Genomic DNA, 22,753 nt, shown 5'->3' on the forward strand with positions numbered 1-22,753 from the left:
GATACACCAGCGCCAGAGTGTCATATCTGCCCCCCACCAAGTGAGAGGACACCAGGACCTACCGGAGCCCTGCCGTAGCAATACCCGAGGGACCGGACCACCCGCAAGCGATACAGAATCGAAGAGTCCCCTGAACTTACCTGCAAGGCCCCTTGTGAAGCCTGTTTTTCAGTGGCCTCCTTCGTACTGCCCCAGCTACTAACGACCTCAGCACCCTACTCCCGGACGAATCCGGGACGCTTCTGACCATCTGCTTGTAGAATATTGGACCATGGTCTGCTGCTACCCTAAACCTCAAAGGTAAATCCCTAGAGCAGATTGTATGATTTTCTATGGATTTTTGTGTTTTTCTCCATCCAAAACGCTGCCGCAAGACTCGTCCTCAATCTGCGAAGACACTGCCACATCTCCCAGCACCTGCGCACACCCCACTGGCTCCCCATCAAAGCTAGAGTCACCTTCAAGATGCTAACCCACGCTCACAAGGCCCTCCACAACACCGGATCTGCATACCTGAACAGCTGACTCAAATTTCACGCACCCCAAAGATCAGCCCAGCTCTCCTACGCCATGGTCCCCTGCACCAGAAAGACCAGATCGGGAGGCGGCTTCTCCTTATGCGCGACCAGAGCCTGGAATGACTTTCCCCTCCACCTCAGACAGACAACATCACTCCCCATCTTGTCAAGAATCCTCAAAACCTGGCTCTTCGACAGACCCCCTCCTTGATGGACTGGAACCTGCGACCCCACCCCCCAGCGCCTTGAGACTCTTACGGGTGAGTAGTCGCGCTTAACAAACAAACACCCGATTGATTGTATTTATCTGTGAGCGAAGTTCTTGGTCTTAAAAATTATATAAAAATCTGTGTTATTTTGCAAATTGGTCTCAGATTTATTCTTGTGTGGGTCTCATTTATTGCCTCTGTGAGTACAACAAATGCTTAGCACTACCCTCTGATACACCTAACTGCTCGCCCACACTATCACACATAGAGCGTTAGTATTATCTATTTCTGCCTCTGTATACCGATTGGGGACCCACTGGACTCTCTGCATAGTGTACTTCATTTTTGTGCACTATATAGAGAGCCAGCTTCCTACATAGACATTGTGTGGTTCTGTTGGTATTGAGTCTTCAGTGGTCCTGTAGACAGTTCTGTGGTGGTACTATATACACCTCTTGTCTACTGTGCATAGAAATAATCTGGTTCTTTAATAATAGAAAAGTTTATGGCAACCCCAGAAATATAGGAGAGACCTGACAACGGAACTTATAGCAGTTTTAGGAGATCAGTGTGAATTTCTTAACTGTAGTATGAGAAAATCTGGATTTTTATTAAAAACTTTGAGGCAATTATAACATTATTATCTTGCCCTTTACTATAATGCCATTGAAGCTCAAAACAAAGAACCATTTTACAAGAAACCTATGGTACTGTGACTAATAAACACATAGAAATGTAACTAATCAGATGTCCCCTATAATCAGAGTACATTCCACTACTAAGCTAAAGTTCACAGCTCCCAATAAACTGTTTTTCTCCTTCTCTCAGGTATGTATCACTCTCCTTACGATCCTTGTCCGGTATCCGTGATTGAATTGGCTTCTCATCCTGCGCAGTGATTCTTACCTCAATATTTAATGCCATGTTTAACGCTGGTCATTTCCCTAAAGCATGGAAGACGGCTTCTATTGCCTCACTGTTGAAAAAACAAAACCTCAACCCTAAAGACCCTAATAATTTTCGGCTTATTTCCCGGCTCCCCCTCCTGGCAAAATTGATAGAAAAGGCCATGAACCATCAACTCATGAATTTCATTCAGGAAAATGATATTTTAGATTCAACACAATGCGGCTTCGGGGGAAGCTGTAGCACAGAATCATCGCTTATTAAGTCCACTGACGAAATCAGGAAGGCATTGGATATAGGAGGCAATGCGGCATTGATAATATTGGATCTCTCTGCAGCTTTCGACACTGTCCACCATGATCTCTTAATGGTCTGACTGTCGGCGTGCGGCATTCAGGGTCTGGCCTGGAAGCTATTCCGCTCCTTCCTGATAGACAGAAAGCAAACAGTGGCCTTAGACATGTTTATCTCCAAAACTTTCTCGCTTCCCTGCGGGGTCCCACAGGGATCCTCACTGAGTCCCACTCTTTTCAATGTATATGTTTCATCTCTGGCCCGTTGATTATGACTTTCGGCTTTCACCTAACTTCTTATGCAAATAGTGGTGCCTCTGCTACCGAATCAGGAAACCGAGAGTAGTGAGAAATTCAATGACTGCATGAGGTCGGTAAAGACCTGGATGGCGGAAAATTGTTTAAAACTGAATTCAAGTAAAACAGAGGTGATCACCTTTGGAAATAACGCTAATTTCCAGTCTGCTAGCTGGTGCCCGGAGAAACTAGCTATCCTTCCAACGCCTGTCTGGCAAGCTAAAAACGTAGTAGAGGTAATTGACATTAGGCTCACCTTTGGAAATCAGGTGAACACGGTCACTTCCACAATTTTCCAGCTGCTTAGGATGTTACATCTATTACCTCAGGAAAGACAACAAATAGTGGTAACCTTCCTTATTTTATGTAAACATGATTATTGCAGCAGCTTGTACCTGAATGTTCAACAGCAACATATGAACAAACTACAATTATTGCAAAATGTGGCAGCTATGCTGCCAACAGGTATTCCGACAATCACATCGGTTAAAAGAGAAATTAGAAAGCTCCACTGGCTGCCAATATAAGGCAACAGGTCAGATTCAAATCACTTTGTACTGCCTTCAAGGCTCTGCATGACGTGGGACCAGACCTTCTTAGGCAATGTTTCAGTTGGTATAACCCAAACAGAACTAGGAGCGAAGATGATGATAGTGCCTAAATTCAAAAGAGCTAATTGGGGTGGCAGAAGCTTTGTTACCTGCACCACTAGGGCATTGAATGAACTTCCCTTCCATATTTGGGCCTCTCCGGACCTGTTGTGATTCAGGAAGACATTGAAGACATGGCTATTCAGCAGTTCATTTTATCAGGATCTTCCATGGTAATCTGCTATCTTGGCTCTTGAGCTAAGCGCCAGGACACTTTCGGGTAACTGTTGCTCTTTATACAGTTAATTAATATAACATGTATTATACTGTACCACCCAGTCCAAATACCACCAGTGTGAGATAGGGCACATGCATCCCCATCACCCATGCAGCTGGGTGCTGTAGCCTGGTCTAAATATAATAAAGCATGGGCTCTCATTAGTGCCAGTCCATACCTGCAGACTAACTGCATGGTCCATCTTATTGGTAGCACTTAGCATCTGCAGGTTCTTGCTCTCAGTATTGGTTACAAAGAGGCTGGCAGGACACTGGCTTGCTCACCTCTGCCAGGCACCAGCATCTTAACCCCAGCAGTATTAAGCATGTCTCTCAGCCGGTGACCTCTAGTGGCCCTGACCTCAGCCCCAGTGTCATTCACACATCTCTGCGCCTGAACAGAGGAACACTTCAAACCCTGTGCCCTCTGATTCGCTTCAGGCAGGCTACAGCTCATTCGGACGGAGGGCTGCTTTTCCTCTTCCTCATGAAAGCACAAGGAGATATGATGTGGCCTCTGCATTGTGCCACAAGGTATTTCTGGTAGCCAAACTGTCTGTCCTGAGTGTAAGATTACAGAGAAGATGCCCTTCAGAAAATACAACACAAAGACGCCCTATGGAAAGTATAACACAGGGATGAAAAAGTAAAAAAAACTTCTGACGTCCTATTTGTAGGACGGTTCTAGCAAAAATGACGTTTTTGATCTCTGTAGGAAATTAACTGGAGCAGAGGTAGAGCTGTTTGATCTGAAGGAGAGCTGGAGATAAAATTCCAACAGCAGGATCAAACTAGAGGAGTCTCTACACTACGGTAAACTGCTCAAAGGCTATGTATATGCTGGTAGGTCTGAAACCACGTGGCAGGAAATAGCTGGACTCTGAACAGAAATATCCTGACAGGAAGGGCCAGTCTCAGAAAGGAACATACTAGAATGATGTTCATGAATTGTGGCCACCCTGGAGTAGAGTTCCACTAAAGGGCAGTTGAACAGTAGCCTCCTATCTACAGCTGTGCCATTTACTGCCCAGATCAATAAACGTTTGGTGATTTCATGCCCTGCAGAACCAGCAGCCCCACACACAGACAAAGGTGGAAGATATGGATTGGAAGACTGAAAGAATATTTCATAGTCACCAAAAAGACCAATTGCTTAGTCAGGCGGTCAAAAAAGTACTCCATGCTGGTGAGGGAAAATAACTCTTCCAGACTGTCACTGCCACAGCATATAATTGGGACAAGGCAGTTTAGGCCCTAGTAGTTCACTTCAACCTACTGAATGGCAACGCCAGTTAGGGAAAGCCATGATGTATGTGGCCAGATGAGAACCAAACAAAGGTGGTAAGTGCTGAGGTGACCATTAATATCTTTAACAAGCCAAAAATCAGTTAAGCCTCCTGTTGATGAACCTACGGCTTCTGTGGTGATGAAAAACACCCCTTGGAAGATTGTCTTGCGCAATGAAAAAAGTACCCGCACCTGTATGAACCACTTTGCATGTCTCTGCAGAAACACAAGGGACAGTCGTCCAAACTTGTGCAAGAAAAGTACACTCAGTAACCTGGGTCCGAGACACAATCCATGATCCCTGTTATCAAAGGCAAAGAAGTATCATTTGATGTTTCCATTCACAAACTCGAAGTTGGATCCAAACGATTGCAGCCAAAATGCGTATTCGTTAGTACCAAGCCTCCAGGGCACCACTTTATTCGATATGTGTATTGGTGCATATGATGGAAAAAATAATGCCTCCAGCTCAAACCTGGGTAATGTATTTATACGTTTGTAGCCTGACATCACTTCCACTGCCAGGCACTTTCAAAACAGTCATAAAGTCAAGCAGGTCAAGGCCACATTCAATGTGATGGAGGAAGACACTGGAGCATAACAGAAGGCCTGTGCTTGATCCAATTCATGAAGTGTGAATGCCTTTAAAGTTTAAGAACCAGCACGAGATTCCAACCCCTGTTCTCTTGATGAGGATATCTCGAGACCAGGCTAATGAATCTCCGCATTGGCCCAGCAGTACAACCTTATGAAACCGATCACATCAACCCAAGTATAAAATTAGCAGCAGAAATCAGAGAAGGAAGATGTCATAGAAAACATCTCTCGCCCAACACCATTTGTTTCTCCGATAGAAGTCGCATGCAAACCAAAGCAACCTTGGCAGTCAGGATTTGCATCAATATACATCTTCCCAACCAGGCGATCTAACTAGAAAGACACCTGATGCCCATGCTAGACTTTCTGGTGGACTTCAGTGGAACAAAATGGTTCTTCAAACTGAACATCAAAGCAGATCACCACCAGCTCAAACAATCTAATTGATGCTTCGCAAAGTTCTTCATCCACCTGGGACTCCCTTTGTACAAGAGACTACATTATTGGCATCTCTTTTACCTCAAGGATGCCAAGACAGACACCCTAGTAGGATTGGAATGGGTCATGAATGTTAGAGACATCATCCTGATCTACACCATGGCTATTCAAGACCAGCACAAGAGACTATGTACAGATCTCCAAAGAACATAGGACTGTGACCTGACCTTACATAAAGATAAATAGAAGTTCCGTAATTTCTTTTCATGGATGCTCTCCGGCTAAGGGATGCTAGCTGAAGCCCCAAAAAATAAGAAATGAAGACTACTGGACTACCTCAGAACACCACAAAACTTGGCAGTGTCACCTACTTGTTACAGGTTAATCCTGACCCTTGCCACTGTTGTGAAACTACTATGCAGCCTGACCAAAAGCCAGACCATGCTGGCATGGGACCTCATTTATAAGAAAGCCTTCCAGGATACTAAGGATGCTGTACTCTAAGACACCATTATGAATTACTTTGATCCAACCAAAGCCACTTAAATTAGTCTGGCTACTACGCCATGCCTCATACTATACAACACCCATTGCATTTTTGAAAAACGTTCTTTATTGGTTTTTGACATTTATTCATTTTTGGTGCTAATCCAAGTGCATGCAATCAGTCAAATGGCTTGTACATCGTTTGCTAACTGGTAGGAATGAAATTATAGAACACCCAGCACCTCTATTGCCCTCTGTGCTGTTTATCGGTGTACTGCTTATGACCATACACTGATAGCATGTTTGATTATATACAATTTCTGCCAAAATCATGACTGACATTACTTCCATCATGTTGACAGCTCTCATCAAGTAAAGAAAAACAAACATACATTATAACTAGTAACCCAAACAGTTGCTCAGTTGATAGCCCCTTGGAGTAGATTGCCTAGAGATCGAGAAGATCATTTAGTTCATCCTTGGTTCTATGCTTGGCAAGATGCCCCGCTCCCGCCAACCAGCTGTTCCGCCCACCCGGCTCCCTTCTTAAGGGGACCACGCCACCGGGTCAGGAGCGACTACAGTGCCTGTAATCAGGCCCAGTTGCCCCCACGCTCCTTGCTGCTCCTGCCTGCCTACCTGCTGACGCTTCCTGCCTGCCTGCTGCCGCTTCCTGGTCCTTCGTGCTCGGGCGACCCAGCCGCTGCTGAGCCGCCCGCCCGCACCAGCTTCTTCCCGCCGCTGCCTCCCTGCGGCCCTGCCCCCCGCAAGCCCATTCGCCGCCCCTCTCCCGCCAACCAGCTGTTCCGCCCACCCGACTCCCTTCTTATGCTGCCCTCACGCACGCGCAGCGGTCACGCGCAGCGGGAGCGCCGATAAGGCAAGCCCGTCTGCGCCCGTCCGCGCCTGGACCGCGCCCAGCGCCATGACCCCTGGTCCCCACCGCCGATGCAAGACTTCAAGACAGACCTACGACGCCGCCACTCTCAACGCACTCAATGCCGGCCGGACCCCTGCCTGCTACCGAGCCACCCCGAGACGCACCCACGGACCCTTCGCCTGCAAAGCCTGCCGCTTCACCTGCTACCGGACCTGCACCGCTCCCGCCGAGTCCAACACAAACAGCAACCACCTGAAGTGCATCCTGCTGAACACCCGCTCCGTCCACAGGCACGCCGTGGAACTCTGGGACCTGCTCGACGCGACAACACCGGACGTCGCCTTCCTCACCGAGATCTGGATGAACGCCTCCTCAGCGCCCGACATCGCCACAGCCATCCCGGACGGATACAAGATCACCCGGAAGGACCGCGTCAACCAGACTGAAGGAGGCATCGCCATCGTACACAAGAACGCCATCCGCATCTCGACCAACTCCGACGAAACCTTCTCCGCCGCCGAGCACATGCACTTCCAGATACATAAAATTCTGCAATGGATCGCACTCCGCTAGCCCCTCCTCCGGGTCGCCCCTAAGCACTCTGGTATTTGAAGTGCGTGTAGTTCGAAGAATAGAAGTCAAGTTCATAAGTGGTTCACCAAAGTTGGTGCGAGTAGGTACTCGTTGTTCCCAAAATCTCTAGACCCAAGACATGGCTCGGGTTTCGGGATAGTTTCCCTCATCAGTAGAGAACAAGTATGGGGTGGATGAGAAGGCCGCCAAGTAACCGTCACAGGCCTCGATGCCTCTCTGGCTCGCAGGGCGTCTCCAGAAGCTCGTCAGCTTGGCGCTCAAGGGAGCAATAAGTAAAATTCTGCAATGGATCGCACTCCGCTAGCCCCTCCTCCGGGTCGCCCCTAAGCACTCTGGTATTTGAAGTGCGTGTAGTTCGAAGAATAGAAGTCAAGTTCATAAGTGGTTCACCAAAGTTGGTGCGAGTAGGTACTCGTTGTTCCCAAAATCTCTAGACCCAAGACATGGCTCGGGTTTCGGGATAGTTTCCCTCATCAGTAGAGAACAAGTATGGGGTGGATGAGAAGGCCGCCAAGTAACCGTCACAGGCCTCGATGCCTCTCTGGCTCGCAGGGCGTCTCCAGAAGCTCGTCAGCTTGGCGCTCAAGGGAGCGATAAGTAAAATTCTGCAATAGATACCACTCCGCTAGCCCCTCCTCCGGGTCGCCCCTAAGCACTCTGGTATTTGAAGTGCGTGTAGTTCGAAGAATAGAAGTCAAGTTCATAAGTGGTTCACCAAAGTTGGTGCGAGTAGGTACTCGTTGTTCCCAAAATCTCTAGACCCAAGACATGGCTCGGGTTTCGGGATAGTTTCCCTCATCAGTAGAGAACAAGTATGGGGTGGATGAGAAGGCCGCCAAGTAACCGTCACAGGCCTCGATGCCTCTCTGGCTCGCAGGGCGTCTCCAGAAGCTCGTCAGCTTGGCGCTCAAGGGAGCGATAAGTAAAATTCTGCAATGGATCGCACTCCGCTAGCCCCTCCTCCGGGTCGCCCCTAAGCACTCTGGTATTTGAAGTGCGTGTAGTTCGAAGAATAGAAGTCAAGTTCATAAGTGGTTCACCAAAGTTGGTGCGAGTAGGTACTCGTTGTTCCCAAAATCTCTAGACCCAAGACATGGCTCGGGTTTCGGGATAGTTTCCCTCATCAGTAGAGAACAAGTATGGGGTGGATGAGAAGGCCGCCAAGTAACCGTCACAGGCCTCGATTTCCCCCTGGCTCGCAGGGCGTCTCCAGAAGCTCGTCAGCTTGGCGCTCAAGGGAGCGATAAGTAAAATTCTGCAATGGATCGCACTCCGCTAGCCCCTCCTCCGGGTCGCCCCTAAGCACTCTGGTATTTGAAGTGCGTGTAGTTCGAAGAATAGAAGTCAAGTTCATAAGTGGTTCACCAAAGTTGGTGCGAGTAGGTACTCGTTGTTCCCAAAATCTCTAGACCCAAGACATGGCTCGGGTTTCGGGATAGTTTCCCTCATCAGTAGAGAACAAGTATGGGGTGGATGAGAAGGCCGCCAAGTAACCGTCACAGGCCTCGATGCCTCTCTGGCTCGCAGGGCGTCTCCAGAAGCTCGTCAGCTTGGCGCTCAAGGGAGCGATAAGTAAAATTCTGCAATGGATCGCACTCCGCTAGCCCCTCCTCCGGGTCGCCCCTAAGCACTCTGGTATTTGAAGTGCGTGTAGTTCGAAGAATAGAAGTCAAGTTCATAAGTGGTTCACCAAAGTTGGTGCGAGTAGGTACTCGTTGTTTCCAAAATCTCTAGACCCAAGACATGGCTCGGGTTTCGGGATAGTTTCCCTCATCAGTAGAGAACAAGTATGGGGTGGATGAGAAGGCCGCCAAGTAACCGTCACAGGCCTCGATGCCTCTCTGGCTCGCAAGGCGTCTCCAGAAGCTCGTCAGCTTGGCGCTCAAGGGAGCGATAAGTAAAATTCTGCAATGGATCGCACTCCGCTAGCCCCTCCTCCGGGTCGCCCCTAAACACTCTGGTATTTGAAGTGCGTGTAGTTCGAAGAATAGAAGTCAAGTTCATAAGTGGTTCACCAAAGATGGTGCGAGTAGGTACTCGTTCCCAAAATCTCTAGACCCAAGACATGGCTCGGGTTTCGGGATAGTTTCCCTCATCAGTAGAGAACAAGTATGGGGTGGATGAGAAGGCCGCCAAGTAACCGTCACAGGCCTCGATGCCTCTCTGGCTCGCAGGGCGTCTCCAAAAGCTCGTCAGCTTGGCGCTCAAGGGAGCGATAAGTAAAATTCTGCAATGGATCGCACTCCGCTAGCCCCTCCTCCGGGTCGCCCCTAAGCACTCTGGTATTTGAAGTGCGTGTAGTTCGAAGAATAGAAGTCAAGTTCATAAGTGGTTCACCAAAGTTGGTGCGAGTAGGTACTCGTTGTTCCCAAAATCTCTAGACCCAAGACATGGCTCGGGTTTCGGGATAGTTTCCCTCATCAGTAGAGAACAAGTATGGGGTGGATGAGAAGGCCGCCAAGTAACCGTCACAGGCCTCGATGCCTCTCTGGCCCACCCCATACTTGTTCTCTACTGATGAGGGAAACTATCCCGAAACCCGAGCCATGTCTTGGGTCTAGAGATTTTGGGAACAACGAGTACCTACTCGCACCAACTTTGGTGAACCACTTATGAACTTGACTTCTATTCTTCGAACTACACGCACTTCAAATACCAGAGTGCTTAGGGGCGACCCGGAGGAGGGGCTAGCGGAGTGCGATCAATTGCAGAATTTTACTTATCGCTCCCTTGAGCGCCAAGCTGACGAGCTTCTGGAGACGCCCTGCGAGCCAGAGAGGCATCGAGGCCTGTGACGGTTACTTGGCGGCCTTCTCATCCACCCCATACTTGTTCTCTACTGATGAGGGAAACTATCCCGAAACCCGAGCCATGTCTTGGGTCTAGAGATTTTGGGAACAACGAGTACCTACTCGCACCAACTTTGGTGAACCACTTATGAACTTGACTTCTATTCTTCGAACTACACGCACTTCAAATACCAGAGTGCTTAGGGGCGACCCGGAGGAGGGGCTAGCGGAGTGCGATCCATTGCAGAATTTTACTTATCGCTCCCTTGAGCGCCAAGCTGACGAGCTTCTGGAGACGCCCTGCGAGCCAGAGAGGCATCGAGGCCTGTGACGGTTACTTGGCGGCCTTCTCATCCACCCCATACTTGTTCTCTACTGATAAGGGAAACTATCCCGAAACCCGAGCCATGTCTTGGGTCTAGAGATTTTGGGAACAACGAGTACCTACTCGCACCAACTTTGGTGAACCACTTATGAACTTGACTTCTATTCTTCGAACTACACGCACTTCAAATACCAGAGTGCTTAGGGGCGACCCGGAGGAGGGGCTAGCGGAGTGCGATCCATTGCAGAATTTTACTTATCGCTCCCTTGAGCGCCAAGCTGACGAGCTTCTGGAGACGCCCTGCGAGCCAGAGAGGCATCGAGGCCTGTGACGGTTACTTGGCGGCCTTCTCATCCACCCCATACTTGTTCTCTACTGATGAGGGAAACTATCCCGAAACCCGAGCCATGTCTTGGGTCTAGAGATTTTGGGAACAACGAGTACCTACTCGCACCAACTTTGGTGAACCACTTATGAACTTGACTTCTATTCTTCGAACTACACGCACTTCAAATACCAGAGTGCTTAGGGGCGACCCGGAGGAGGGGCTAGCGGAGTGCGATCCATTGCAGAATTTTACTTATCGCTCCCTTGGGCGCCAAGCTGACGAGCTTCTGGAGACGCCCTGCGAGCCAGAGAGGCATCGAGGCCTGTGACGGTTACTTGGCGGCCTTCTCATCCACCCCATACTTGTTCTCTACTGATGAGGGAAACTATCCCGAAACCCGAGCCATGTCTTGGGTCTAGAGATTTTGGGAACAACGAGTACCTACTCGCACCAACTTTGGTGAACCACTTATGAACTTGACTTCTATTCTTCGAACTACACGCACTTCAAATACCAGAGTGCTTAGGGGCGACCCGGAGGAGGGGCTAGCGGAGTGCGATCCATTGCAGAATTTTACTTATCGCTCCCTTGAGCGCCAGGCTGACGAGCTTCTGGAGACGCCCTGCGAGCCAGAGAGGCATCGAGGCCTGTGACGGTTACTTGGCGGCCTTCTCATCCACCCCATACTTGTTCTCTACTGATGAGGGAAACTATCCCGAAACCCGAGCCATGTCTTGGGTCTAGAGATTTTGGGAACAACGAGTACCTACTCGCACCAACTTTGGTGAACCACTTATGAACTTGACTTCTATTCTTCGAACTACACGCACTTCAAATACCAGAGTGCTTAGGGGCGACCCGGAGGAGGGGCTAGCGGAGTGCGATCCATTGCAGAATTTTACTTATCGCTCCCTTGAGCACCAAGCTGACGAGCTTCTGGAGACGCCCTGCGAGCCAGAGAGGCATCGAGGCCTGTGACGGTTACTTGGCGGCCTTCTCATCCACCCCATACTTGTTCTCTACTGATGAGGGAAACTATCCCGAAACCCGAGCCATGTCTTGGGTCTAGAGATTTTGGGAACAACGAGTACCTACTCGCACCAACTTTGGTGAACCACTTATGAACTTGACTTCTATTCTTCGAACTACACGCACTTCAAATACCAGAGTGCTTAGGGGCGACCCGGAGGAGGGGCTAGCGGAGTGCGATCCATTGCAGAATTTCACTTCCAGATACACACCGACCCCAAGACCACCCTCCGAGGCACCCTCGTCTACAGACCACCGGGACCACGTACACAGTTCAGCGAAGACATCGCAGACTTCATCAGCCCGCACGCCCTCCCCTTCGCCGACTACATCCTCCTAGGGGACCTCAACTTCCACCTGGAGAACAACAACGACAGTAACACCACCGCCCTGCTGGACAACCTCACCAACCTCGGACTCAAGCAACTGGTGAACTCCCCCACCCACTACGCCGGACACACGCTTGACCCCGTCTTCTCTTCCAGCAAGCACGTCTCCTTCAGCCACGCCACCGGACTCCACTGGACAGACCACAGCTGCGTCCACTTCAGCTTCAATAGGACTACGACCCACCACCAACCGCAACGGGTCCCCCGCTGCAGCTGGAGCAAGATCACCGCCGAGCAGCTCACCTCCTCCATCAGCCAGAACACCCCCACCAGCACAACGGACCCCAACGAAGCAGCCAGCAACCTCACCAAGTGGCTGACCACCTGCGCCGATGACCTCGCTCCACTAAAGAACCCTCCCAGCAGACCCGGCAGCAAGAAAACCCCCTGGTTCACCGACTAACTCAAGGAATCCAAGAAGAACTGCCGCACCCTCGAGAGAGCCTGGCAGATCGACCACACCACAGACAACTGGACCGCCCTCAAACACGCCACCCGCAAACACCATCAGCTGATCCGCGCCACCAAGAAGACGGCACTCAGAGAACGACTGGACAACAACGCCCACGACAGCAAGGAACTCTTCAGCATCGTCAAAGAGTTCTCCAACCCCAGCGCCGGATTCAACGACATCACCCCCTCGCAAAGCCTCTGCGACTCACTCGCCTCGTTCTTCCACCGCAAGATCACCGACATACACAACAGCTTCGACGTACAGACCACGCACCCTACCACCGAACCAACGCCCGTACCCACCACCCTCTGCAACTGGACCCCGATCACCACCGAAGACACCACCCGCACGATGAACTCCATCCATTCAGGATCACCAACCGACCCGTGCCCACACCACATCTTCAACAAAGCCGACGCCACCATCGCACCCCATCTCTGAGACACCATCAACTCCTCCTTCCACACCGCCACCTTCCCGGAGAGCTGGAAGCATGCCGAGCTGACCGCCCTCCTGAAGAAACCAACGGCGGACCCCACCGACCTCAAGAACTACCGTCCCATCTCGCTCCTTCCGTTCCCGGCCAAAGTCATCGAGAAGACTGTCAACAAACAGCTTGCCGCCTTCCTCGAGACGAACGGATCCCTCGACCCCTCGCAGTCCGGTTTTCGGGCCAACCACAGCACCGAAACCGCCCTGATCGCAGCCACCGACGACATCAGAACCCTGATCGACAACGGGGAAACAGCGGCCCTCATCCTCCTGGACCTCTCCGCAGCGTTCGACACGGTCTGCCACCGAACCCTAGTGAAGCGCCTCAGCAACATCGGAATCCGAGAGAAAGCGCTGGAATGGATCATCTCGTTCCTCACCGGAAGAACTCAGAGAGTCCGCCTCCCTCCGTTCAGATCCGAGGCCACCGAAGTCATCTGCGGCGTTCCACAAGGATCTTCTCTCAGCCCGACCCTCTTCTACGTCTACATGTGTTGGCGTGCGATGGCTGCGCCCCCTCGCAGCCATCGCACGCCAACACAACCTCAACATCATCTCCTACGCTGACGACACCCAGCTGATCCTCTCCCTCACCAACGACCCCACCACCGCCAAAGCCAACCTACACGAAGGGATGAAAGACGTCGCCGACTGGATGAGGAACAGCCGCCTTAAACTGAACTCAGACAAGACAGAAGTCCTCATCTTTGGATCATCACCCTCCGCCTGGGACGACTCCTGGTGGCCCCCGGCCCTGGGCACCGCTCCCAAACCAACGGACCACGCACGCAACCTGGGCTTCATCCTGGACTCCTCCCTGTCAATGACCAGACAAGTCAACGCCGTTTCTTCCTCGTGCTTCAACACCCTGCGCATGCTCCGCAAGATCTTCAGATGGATCCCCACTGAAACCAGGAAGACCGTCACCCAGGCACTCGTCACCAGCCGACTGGACTACGGGAACGCCCTCTACGCCGGAATCACAGCCAAACTCCAGAGAAGACTCCCAACGCATCCAGAACGCCTCCGCACGACTCATCCTGGACATCCCCGGACACAGCCACATCACCGGACACCTGAGAGACCTGCACTGGCTCCCCGTCAGCAAGAAGATCACGTTCCGACTCCTCACCCACGCACACAAGGCCCTCCACGACCTGGGCCCCAAGTACCTCAACGACCACATGACCCTCTACACGCCCACCCGCCAGCTACGATCTACCAGCCTCCTACTCGCCACCGTACCACGCATCCGCAAAGCCACCGCCGGAGGAAGATCCTTCTCCTACCTGGTAGCCAAGACTTGGAACTCCCTCCCCACCCACCTGCGGCGAACCCAAGACCATCTCTCCTTCAGGAAGCAACTCAAGACCTGGCTGTTTGAGCAGTAACATACCCCTCTCCCCCAGCGCCTTGAGACCCTCCCGGGTGAGTAGCGCGCTATATAAATGCCATGATTGATTGATTGATTGATGGGAGTTTCGGGGGTGAGGGGGCTGTAGTGTAGGTAGTCGCGCTGAAAAGGGGTCATGCCTATGAAAGGCCATTGTCCCAGCCCACCTCAGCCTGGGAGTCATAGTGCAGAAAACTGGCTACTACCTCTGCCCACAGGTCAGCAAGAGTTTGAATGTGGACACCCCCCCCAATATATTCCTTTTCCCACAGCGACACTCCCTCTTCTAAGGCCCATTTGTCCACTGCTTTTCACCATCAACTATGCTTGGGCCTCTGAGCAGATCTCTAATGGCATGCAATATCTCTGTGGGCAATTCCTGGGGCGAAGTCAAGGAATCTATTGGCTGCCTTTTTCTCCAGTCTTCTTTTATATGATCTCAGCAGGCACATATCGACTGCCTGGAGATGTTGCCGGCCTTAGGTACGCTCCAGATCCCCGTGACCTGCCTCCGGAACTGCTCAATGATGCATCAAGTTCACACCCTATGGAAAAAGACTGCATCAACCATAGAACGCTCTTCTACATACACCTGCAACACGTGGTTTAAATTCACGCAATTAAATTATCTGCATGGTACATATCTCGCCCCACATAGATTGAATATTATCCTGCACACTGCTAACTTGGGCTGTCCAAGATGCTCCCAGGTTTGGACCCAGTAATTCCCAGCTAATGTGCTGCTAATCAAGGCTTCCCACCTATCACGCAAGGGGGGCAGATCGCCAGTCTTCATAAATAGAGCAGTTTGGTAAAGCCAGCAGTCCTAATGACTCCCAAACGTCAGTAATGTCTGCAGCAAGTCCTGAACAGGGGGTTATGGCTCAAGTGTCCTGCCTAGTTCCAGCATCGATGCCTTTTCTGTCATAAATTGAGCTCCTGGTTCGCTGCTCTGTCTCTAAAACCTACATTGTCCGAAAAGAGTCTTTAGTGGAGCAGTACCCCAATGTCTCCAAGCCAGCTTCTATCCAGACAGTCAGTCTTTGGGCAATAAAGTATCCAACCTTACTAGCAGGTCGCTGGGGCGTAAGGTAGAGCAAGTCCCACTCTGCGGTGAGCCAATCCCAACACCGGAGAGCTATACAAAGGAGCTGCTTCTGGCAAGAGGTTGTCAGCTTAACCCCCAACATTATGACCAGTAATGCCCTCCTTCTGCACCTAGTCTTGTAATCCCCCAGTCCTGCAAAACTAAGCCCCAGTAGCCAGCAAGCAATCCATTGCAGCTACGCCGCATCATCATAAAGCTCAAAGTCGGGGACCCCAAGACCACCTCTCACAGTTAGTATCTGGAGCGTGCAAAGGGACACCTGGTATTATGCCCATCCCAGATCAGCTTCCTAAGCAAGCCATTGATGCACTCAAACCACACCTTCGGTATCCAGATAGGCGGGTTAACAAAACAGTACAGGACCATAGGCAGCATGACCTTTTTAGTCAGTGTTATGCAAGCTGTAATGGAGCGCCTAAGTGTCCTCCAAAATGAGACATCACCTCAGAGAGCACAAAGCAATCCCCCCACCGACAAAATAGCCCCCGATGTCTCTGTCCTAGTGATATACCTTAACCCCCAGATATTTCTAGACATTAGTACCCTGCTTGGGACAGGAGTGGGCTGGGGACGATGGGAAGTGGGGCTAGGGAGTGGGGTATTCGCCAACCTCGGGGACCCAGGAAAAGCACAAGACTTTCGCCAATTTGTCTGCATGTCTGAAATCTGGCTAAAATCCTCCAAGCAGGAGACACTCCACAGGATACCAGAGATTGCATCTATAAAATAGATGAGCATGTTATCTGCACCGAGTGAAACTGTTCTCTGTCATGAAATGAGATCCTACTTCTCCTGACTTTCCTCCCATACAAAACAAGTGAAAGGCTCTACCACCAGTGCAAAGAGCGTGAGAGCGAGAAGACAACTCTGCCGTGTGCTGCCAATGCCTCAGAAATACATTTGCCCATCTGCACTCTTGCCCTTGTATATTCCATCTCTCCCCAACGGCCATCCTGCACATGATGACCTGCAAATATTGCCACTGCAATGTGTCAAATGCCTTCCATATGTCTGTGGAGAATATCATTGCCTCTGGATGTTGTGCCCCTGATATTTCATCTAGAATATGATGCAAGTCTCTTATATTGTTTGAAGAATTGCGTTTTGGAATAAACCCGTTTTGCTCTTCATGTATGAGGGTTGCTAGGTGGGCCTGGAGACAATTCATCAACATTTTGTTAAGAATCTTAAAAACTAGGTTTGACCGGACAGTAGGCCTGTACATCCAGAGCATCGTTCATGGGTTTGGGTATCGATACTATGAGGGCTTCCCTAGTCGTGCCCGAAATGTGGCCACAAATCAGTGCATTAGCATACTTTTCTGCCAGTCTCAGCACTATCTGGGAGGCGAACATTTGGTAAAATTCGACCAGTAGATGATCCGCCCCTGGGGTTTTACCCGAGGCCAGCTCCTATATATCGACTCGAATTTTGGACTCTTCAATAGGGACCCACAGTGCCCCTCGCTCCCTTCTGGCAGCTGGTTGAAAGTTGTCCTGCTCAAAAAGGCATCCAGTATCTCCTCTGAGATTGGAGTGCCCGCTCCATCCAGGTCCTTATAGTGGTCAGTAAGCACAAACCCTGATAGACAAGCTCTGTAGGTGACATACCAAAGAATAACAAAGACACAGGCAAAACTACATGAAACAGTATGGTGCCCCAATTTTGTTGAGAGTTGAACTATCAGCAGCAGTCAAATGTGCACTAAACTCCCTGTGCTGATAATCACAGAGAAGGCACACTCGTCCCACGGACCAAAGTGAGTGCAGAGTTCTGCGCAAGCGTGATGGGAGGTCCCTTCTTCTTGTGGTATATTCCTGTACCAGCTACCCAGCCATTGAAATCTTCTTGGTGACTATTTGAAGTATACAAGCGCACACTTAGACAATGCTGGCTGGCAGAGATAAAGACAGACAATGGGCGCCTCTTCCATCATAGTGAGTTCCAAGAATATCTCCACTCTGTTAGCATTGAAAACAGTAATTCACCCCAAGATAGCTCCTAATGCAGTGAGGAAGTTGAACGTTTCATGCACACCATAACAAAGACGTTCTGTATCTGTGAGGAACAGGAAGAAGATGGTGAGTGGGCATATCATACTTTCTTCCATGTCTAAAGCACTACTGCTTCCATGCTACTTAGGTGGGATGTTATCCCATCCAAGCAGCTTGGAAGCCCCCCAATAAGTCCTTCATTTGCCCGCCCTAAAGACACAGAGAAGATGATCCATCAATGAATGCTGTAATCGAAGCAGAGACACCAAACCACCCTCAGTCAACATAGGTGACTGGGCTTTAGTCCAGGTTGTTACCAAGGAGGGAATGTTCCTCACTTCGAGTATGGTCAATGGATGGAGGTAGCTGTATATGGGACAATGATCATGGTGTGAAAAAACTATGAAAGTTTGACCTGAAACGACCACCATGTCCAAAAGTCTACACTGAAACATGCATGACTCTGCTTCTCCAGACACCTCTCCAAGACCTTAATCTGACTAGCAATAGTCGGCCAAGTAGGACAACCGTCTTGGTTGACTGTTGCCCAAGTGAGATGAACGGCGGCCAATGACAAGCTCCAACCACGAACCACGGTCTGATATTCAAGGTCATTGAGACATTGAACAATACGACCTCAAGCCCCATCTACCATCATTACCACATTTTTAGATATTTTAGCTGATATTGGAGACTTTAGTCTGTTTACAGGCACTATTAATTTCCTAGATATGTTTTCACAGAGTCAGTCTTTTCGGAAAGTATTTGTTTTGAGAAGGTATTCACTGTATTGCTGAGCGGTAATGCCACCCCAGTCACAGCATGCAGGCATCGCCATCACCTTTGCAACCGTACGTGGCTGCAGGGAAACATCACTTACAACGCAACTTTTACCACGCAGTGCCTTTACATCGCAACCATTACAACGCAAACCATTACAACGCATTGCGCTGGGGGGGCGCTCTAGGATAGGGAATAGGTTAATTTACTATCCAATAACCTTCCCTAGTGTCCACGGGGACTGGAGTTGGAATAGTAAATTAAACTATTCACTATCCAGCGCCCAAAAGCACTATGCGTTGTAATGGTATGCGTTGTAAAAACCGCGTTGTAAAAGCATGCGATGTAAAAGCATGCGTTGTAATGTCGTACATCCGTGGCTGCAATGTGTAAATAAAAGGGGTTACAGACACTTGAGTCCAGCGGTCAATAGTAGTACACCTACTGCATGATATCGCTTATTGGTGGGCCACATCATAGTCTGCTGGCCCCTGCTCAGGAGTGAACATGCAAATTGTCATTAGCTCAGTGTATGAAAAAAATCTTAGCACGTGCTTATTTAAGATTCACCATTGTGCGTAATTTTCTATTTACAGAGACTAAGTTGATAAATGTCCTGGTAGGTAGGCGTTTGGGAACGTTGGTGCAGTTCCTACTCTATTGTGGGTAAATGCTCCCATTAGAACAAGCAATGCTAGATCTCTAGGTCTTGCGACAAGAAAAGACATCAGTATACCCCAGCGCAGAGGACAATCGCTCCACCGGTGTGTACTGGAGTGATGGTGCTCAAAGTGTAGTTTGGGTTTGAACCCCCATAGCGATTTTATTAGTGGTCAAAACAGCAGCATAGTAGGAGCTTTAGATCAAGCTAGTAAATTCTATTTTATGAAAGAATTCATCAATGCTGTGACTCTAGTTTTTTATTCTGTAGTGTAGTCAATGTTAATAAAAGAAAGTCACATACTTAACATTTGCTAACAAGAGAATATTATGCTACATTTTAAGTACTTAACAAATGGTCTTATGTATTATGTTTTATTACTCTAAAAGTCTAAAAGCTTTATGTCTTGTGATTTAATTTTGCTGGATTACTAGAGCCTGTGCTCGTATGGCCTTAGTTCATATCATTGTGTATATTCTTTTATCTTGGTACGGTTCAATTGCTGTGCAGTGATTGTGTAATGTTTACACACTATAGCTTTATATCACAAAATTTGCACTGCTTCTCGTTTTATTAAACCAAAACAGTAAATAATTATATCTTAACGTCTGTGATGGATCTGCATACATTATTTCTGTAATTTGTCTGTGGTGTCAACCATTGTATGTAGACACAGCCCAGTATCTTTCTCAGCAAGGGATAGTTAGTGACTGCTTAATTCTTGCCTTTGTGTGCCCCTGATAGGCTCATGTCTGTCGTCTATGGGCTCCATTTCTATCTCTCAAGGCTTTTTTCTCTCTTCTCTTTGTGTTTCCTCTTATTCTCCTCATTGGAATTCCCTTCTTTCCTCTGTTGGCACTCTATCTCCCTCACTTTTCATCCTGGCAACTGTCTGTTTGTCTTCTCTGGGATCCTCCCTCTCACCCTTTCCCCTCTTTGTGGGGGCTCTCTCTCCCTGAGACGTCCTTTCTCTTCTTCCCTTGACACTTTTGCTTAAAGGGCCTGCTCAGTTTCTCCTTCGGTGGCATCTTCTCATCCCTGGCCTCCTTCCTCCTTCCGAGATCATCTTATCATCACTGGCTCCTATCCTCTTCCCCCGTGGGCCCTTTTCTCCTCTCTTCCCCGAGTCTTTCCACTTTCTCCTCAACCGTGCATCTCCATTTTTTTTCTCGCCCCCCCAATCTTTCTCTACATTTCTGTGTCACTTGTTTTGCTCTCTTCCAGGCGCTGTTCCTTTCTCTATTCTGGACCTCCTTTTCTTTCTTATTTCTGGGTCTCCCTTTTTTATCTTTCCTTGACTTCTCTTTCTTCTACACATTGATCCATTCGATTATGCTACTCCCCTTAGACCTCCTGTCTATCTTCAATTTGCCTTCCTCTTTTCAGTTTCACAGGAAACGTGAAGTTGAAAGGAATAATCATCATGGGAGAAGATGATGACACACATCCATCCGAGATGAGACTGTAAGAGAATCCTCATCGCCCCAGATATCAGGTTTTATTTTGTCTAATCATAGATGGTTTAATTGTCTCTTCCACCGTGTGTCTTTCTATATGCTCCTTCATTCCATCACACACTTGTCCTGTGTTCCCGATCTTAGTTCCAACCTTCATTTCTCTCCAACCCTCACTAATGGACAGCCTTTTCCTGCCTTTGACTCAAACCAATAATGCTAAAGAATAACTCAGTCTTGCCAATTCATTGAATTTTTATATCCAGTCCCTTTCTCTTTCCCTTTTAGGTACAAGAACATTCCACACATGAGCTTTGATGAAACAGTTAGGGAAGCGGATCAGGAATTCAGTCTGAATAAAGATGTCACTGGAGAGCTGGAATATCCCACAAAGTATGAGGGCCACTTCTCCCTTCCCTTTAATGGGCCAAATTGGCATTCACAGGTTTTTAAGTGGTGTTTGTCCTTGTTGGTGCCCCTGGAGGCTATTTGCCATTAGAGTTTTTCTCTGGGCACTTTTGGTGACACTGGGCTGTTTGCTATTAACAGTTTTAATTAGGGTGTTGGATGTTACATCTATCTTCTCTGGTGCTCTTTGATGTCACATGCTACCCTATGCCATGTAAAGGGGCAGGGGGACAGGTGACTGAAACTATGAATCCAGAATGTGTGTGTTGTGTTATTTGAAGAAATAATGCATGTGTCTACCACAAGGCTGACCCTCTGACGCCCATCGGTGTTCCACAATACCTCACCTATCATGTCCAGTTTTAGATTGTATTTTAATGCCCCAGTAGACTATTGACTGTACAGGAGGACATTATTGACTGGTCCAGCTCATGGGCAGGTAGGACTGGTTGTGAATCTGTAACATCTCCATCTACAAAATATTTGTTATAAGATTCAAGTTCATTTTATTTGCTTAGTTACTTAAAATCATTGCAATAACATCGAAAAGACAATAACAACAAAGAGGTACAACAATAAAAGTGACAACTTGATTTGGGCATCTATAGCAGATTTGAATAGATTTGAGAATGAAGTGCAAGCAGATCAATAAGGTGCGAGCAGGGTTCCAGCGAGGTTAGACACCCCTTTTCCTATGCAATGAAGTAGAGTACACAATAAAACCAAAGATACACAACAATATGAAATAATAGGACCACTTGCTTCATCTATCTATAGCATATTTGAGATGATGCTAGAATTACTGCCATCAGATAAAGTGCAAGTAGGACAATAATGTGCAAGCAGTGATCCAGTGAGTTTAACCACCCCTTTCCCCAGTAGATCATTTATTAGCAAATATTTATTTATAAAGTGCATAGCTAATTAAAACCAATAAAGTACCACCAGCTGGTCATTACATGCCTATGTTCCATTTTTCCTTATTAAACGAGTTCTTAAAATGGTAATAAGATACCACATGCTCATAAAAGGTGATGTTCGCTATGCGATTTGTGCAAATTAATTCTTAATTAACCCCATTACTCTGTGGTGTGGCTGCTACCTCCTTCTTGAAGATGTTAAAGAATTGGACTATGCGAATTTTCAGCATGAAGTTCCGTGTGCACAGCGATTCAATAAGCGCTTGCCTGTAACTCCGAATTCCCAGAACCCTTAGTTCATTACGTAGCAAGGCTCTTCAATGGTTCAACAACCATGAACAAGTGTAAAACATGTGTATCAGGGTTTCATCAACTAAGTTACATAGCATTTTTTGCTTGTGGCAATCCCCGTTTCCATCAACTTCGGGGTATAATCCAATGTCAGTAAAGACCCTAGTTGCAAAGTCCTAAACCTTTTCTTGATGTGAATTGAGGAGCTGCCCCCCAAATAAGGTTGCTCCAGGCCATTTGTATAAGAATTTAAGACCAGCACCCATGTGACCACTTTGCAAAGTGACTTATCTGGGTACATTTATTTACTGTTTTTTTTAAATACAACCTGGGTTGTTAACAATTGCTGCAGCTCCCCAAGTCTCTTTCAGCAGACCAAGTTTTTTAACAGAATTTCAATGAGATTCCTTTCCTGGAAAAAGGTTTGTTTTGCCAGGGCAAACTCGAGCCTTATTTGAACTGAGAAAGCGGCTCTCAGAAGGTGGAAGCCTAGCTTATACATTCTGATCTGAAGGGAATCCAGAAGCTGCATCACGCCTGAGCATTAGTTTGCGGCTGTATTCCGGT

At 48.5% G+C, this 22,753-nt stretch overlaps 1 protein-coding gene across 1 annotated transcript in view; it reads left to right on the forward strand.

The window, feature by feature from the left end:
- Positions 1 to 22,753, forward strand: part of PITHD1 (PITH domain containing 1) — a 54,573-nt gene that overhangs the window by 15,146 nt on the left and 16,674 nt on the right. The window contains exons 3-4 of the mRNA XM_078680808.1: positions 20,500 to 20,577; positions 20,856 to 20,960. Of these exons, the coding sequence (XP_078536934.1) occupies positions 20,500 to 20,577; positions 20,856 to 20,960 (183 nt within the window). The remainder of the gene's footprint in view (positions 1 to 20,499; positions 20,578 to 20,855; positions 20,961 to 22,753) is intronic.

The sequence above is a fragment of the Lissotriton helveticus genome, chromosome 3_1, assembly GCF_964261635.1.
Source record: "Lissotriton helveticus chromosome 3_1, aLisHel1.1, whole genome shotgun sequence".
Lineage (NCBI taxonomy): Eukaryota > Metazoa > Chordata > Amphibia > Caudata > Salamandridae > Lissotriton > Lissotriton helveticus.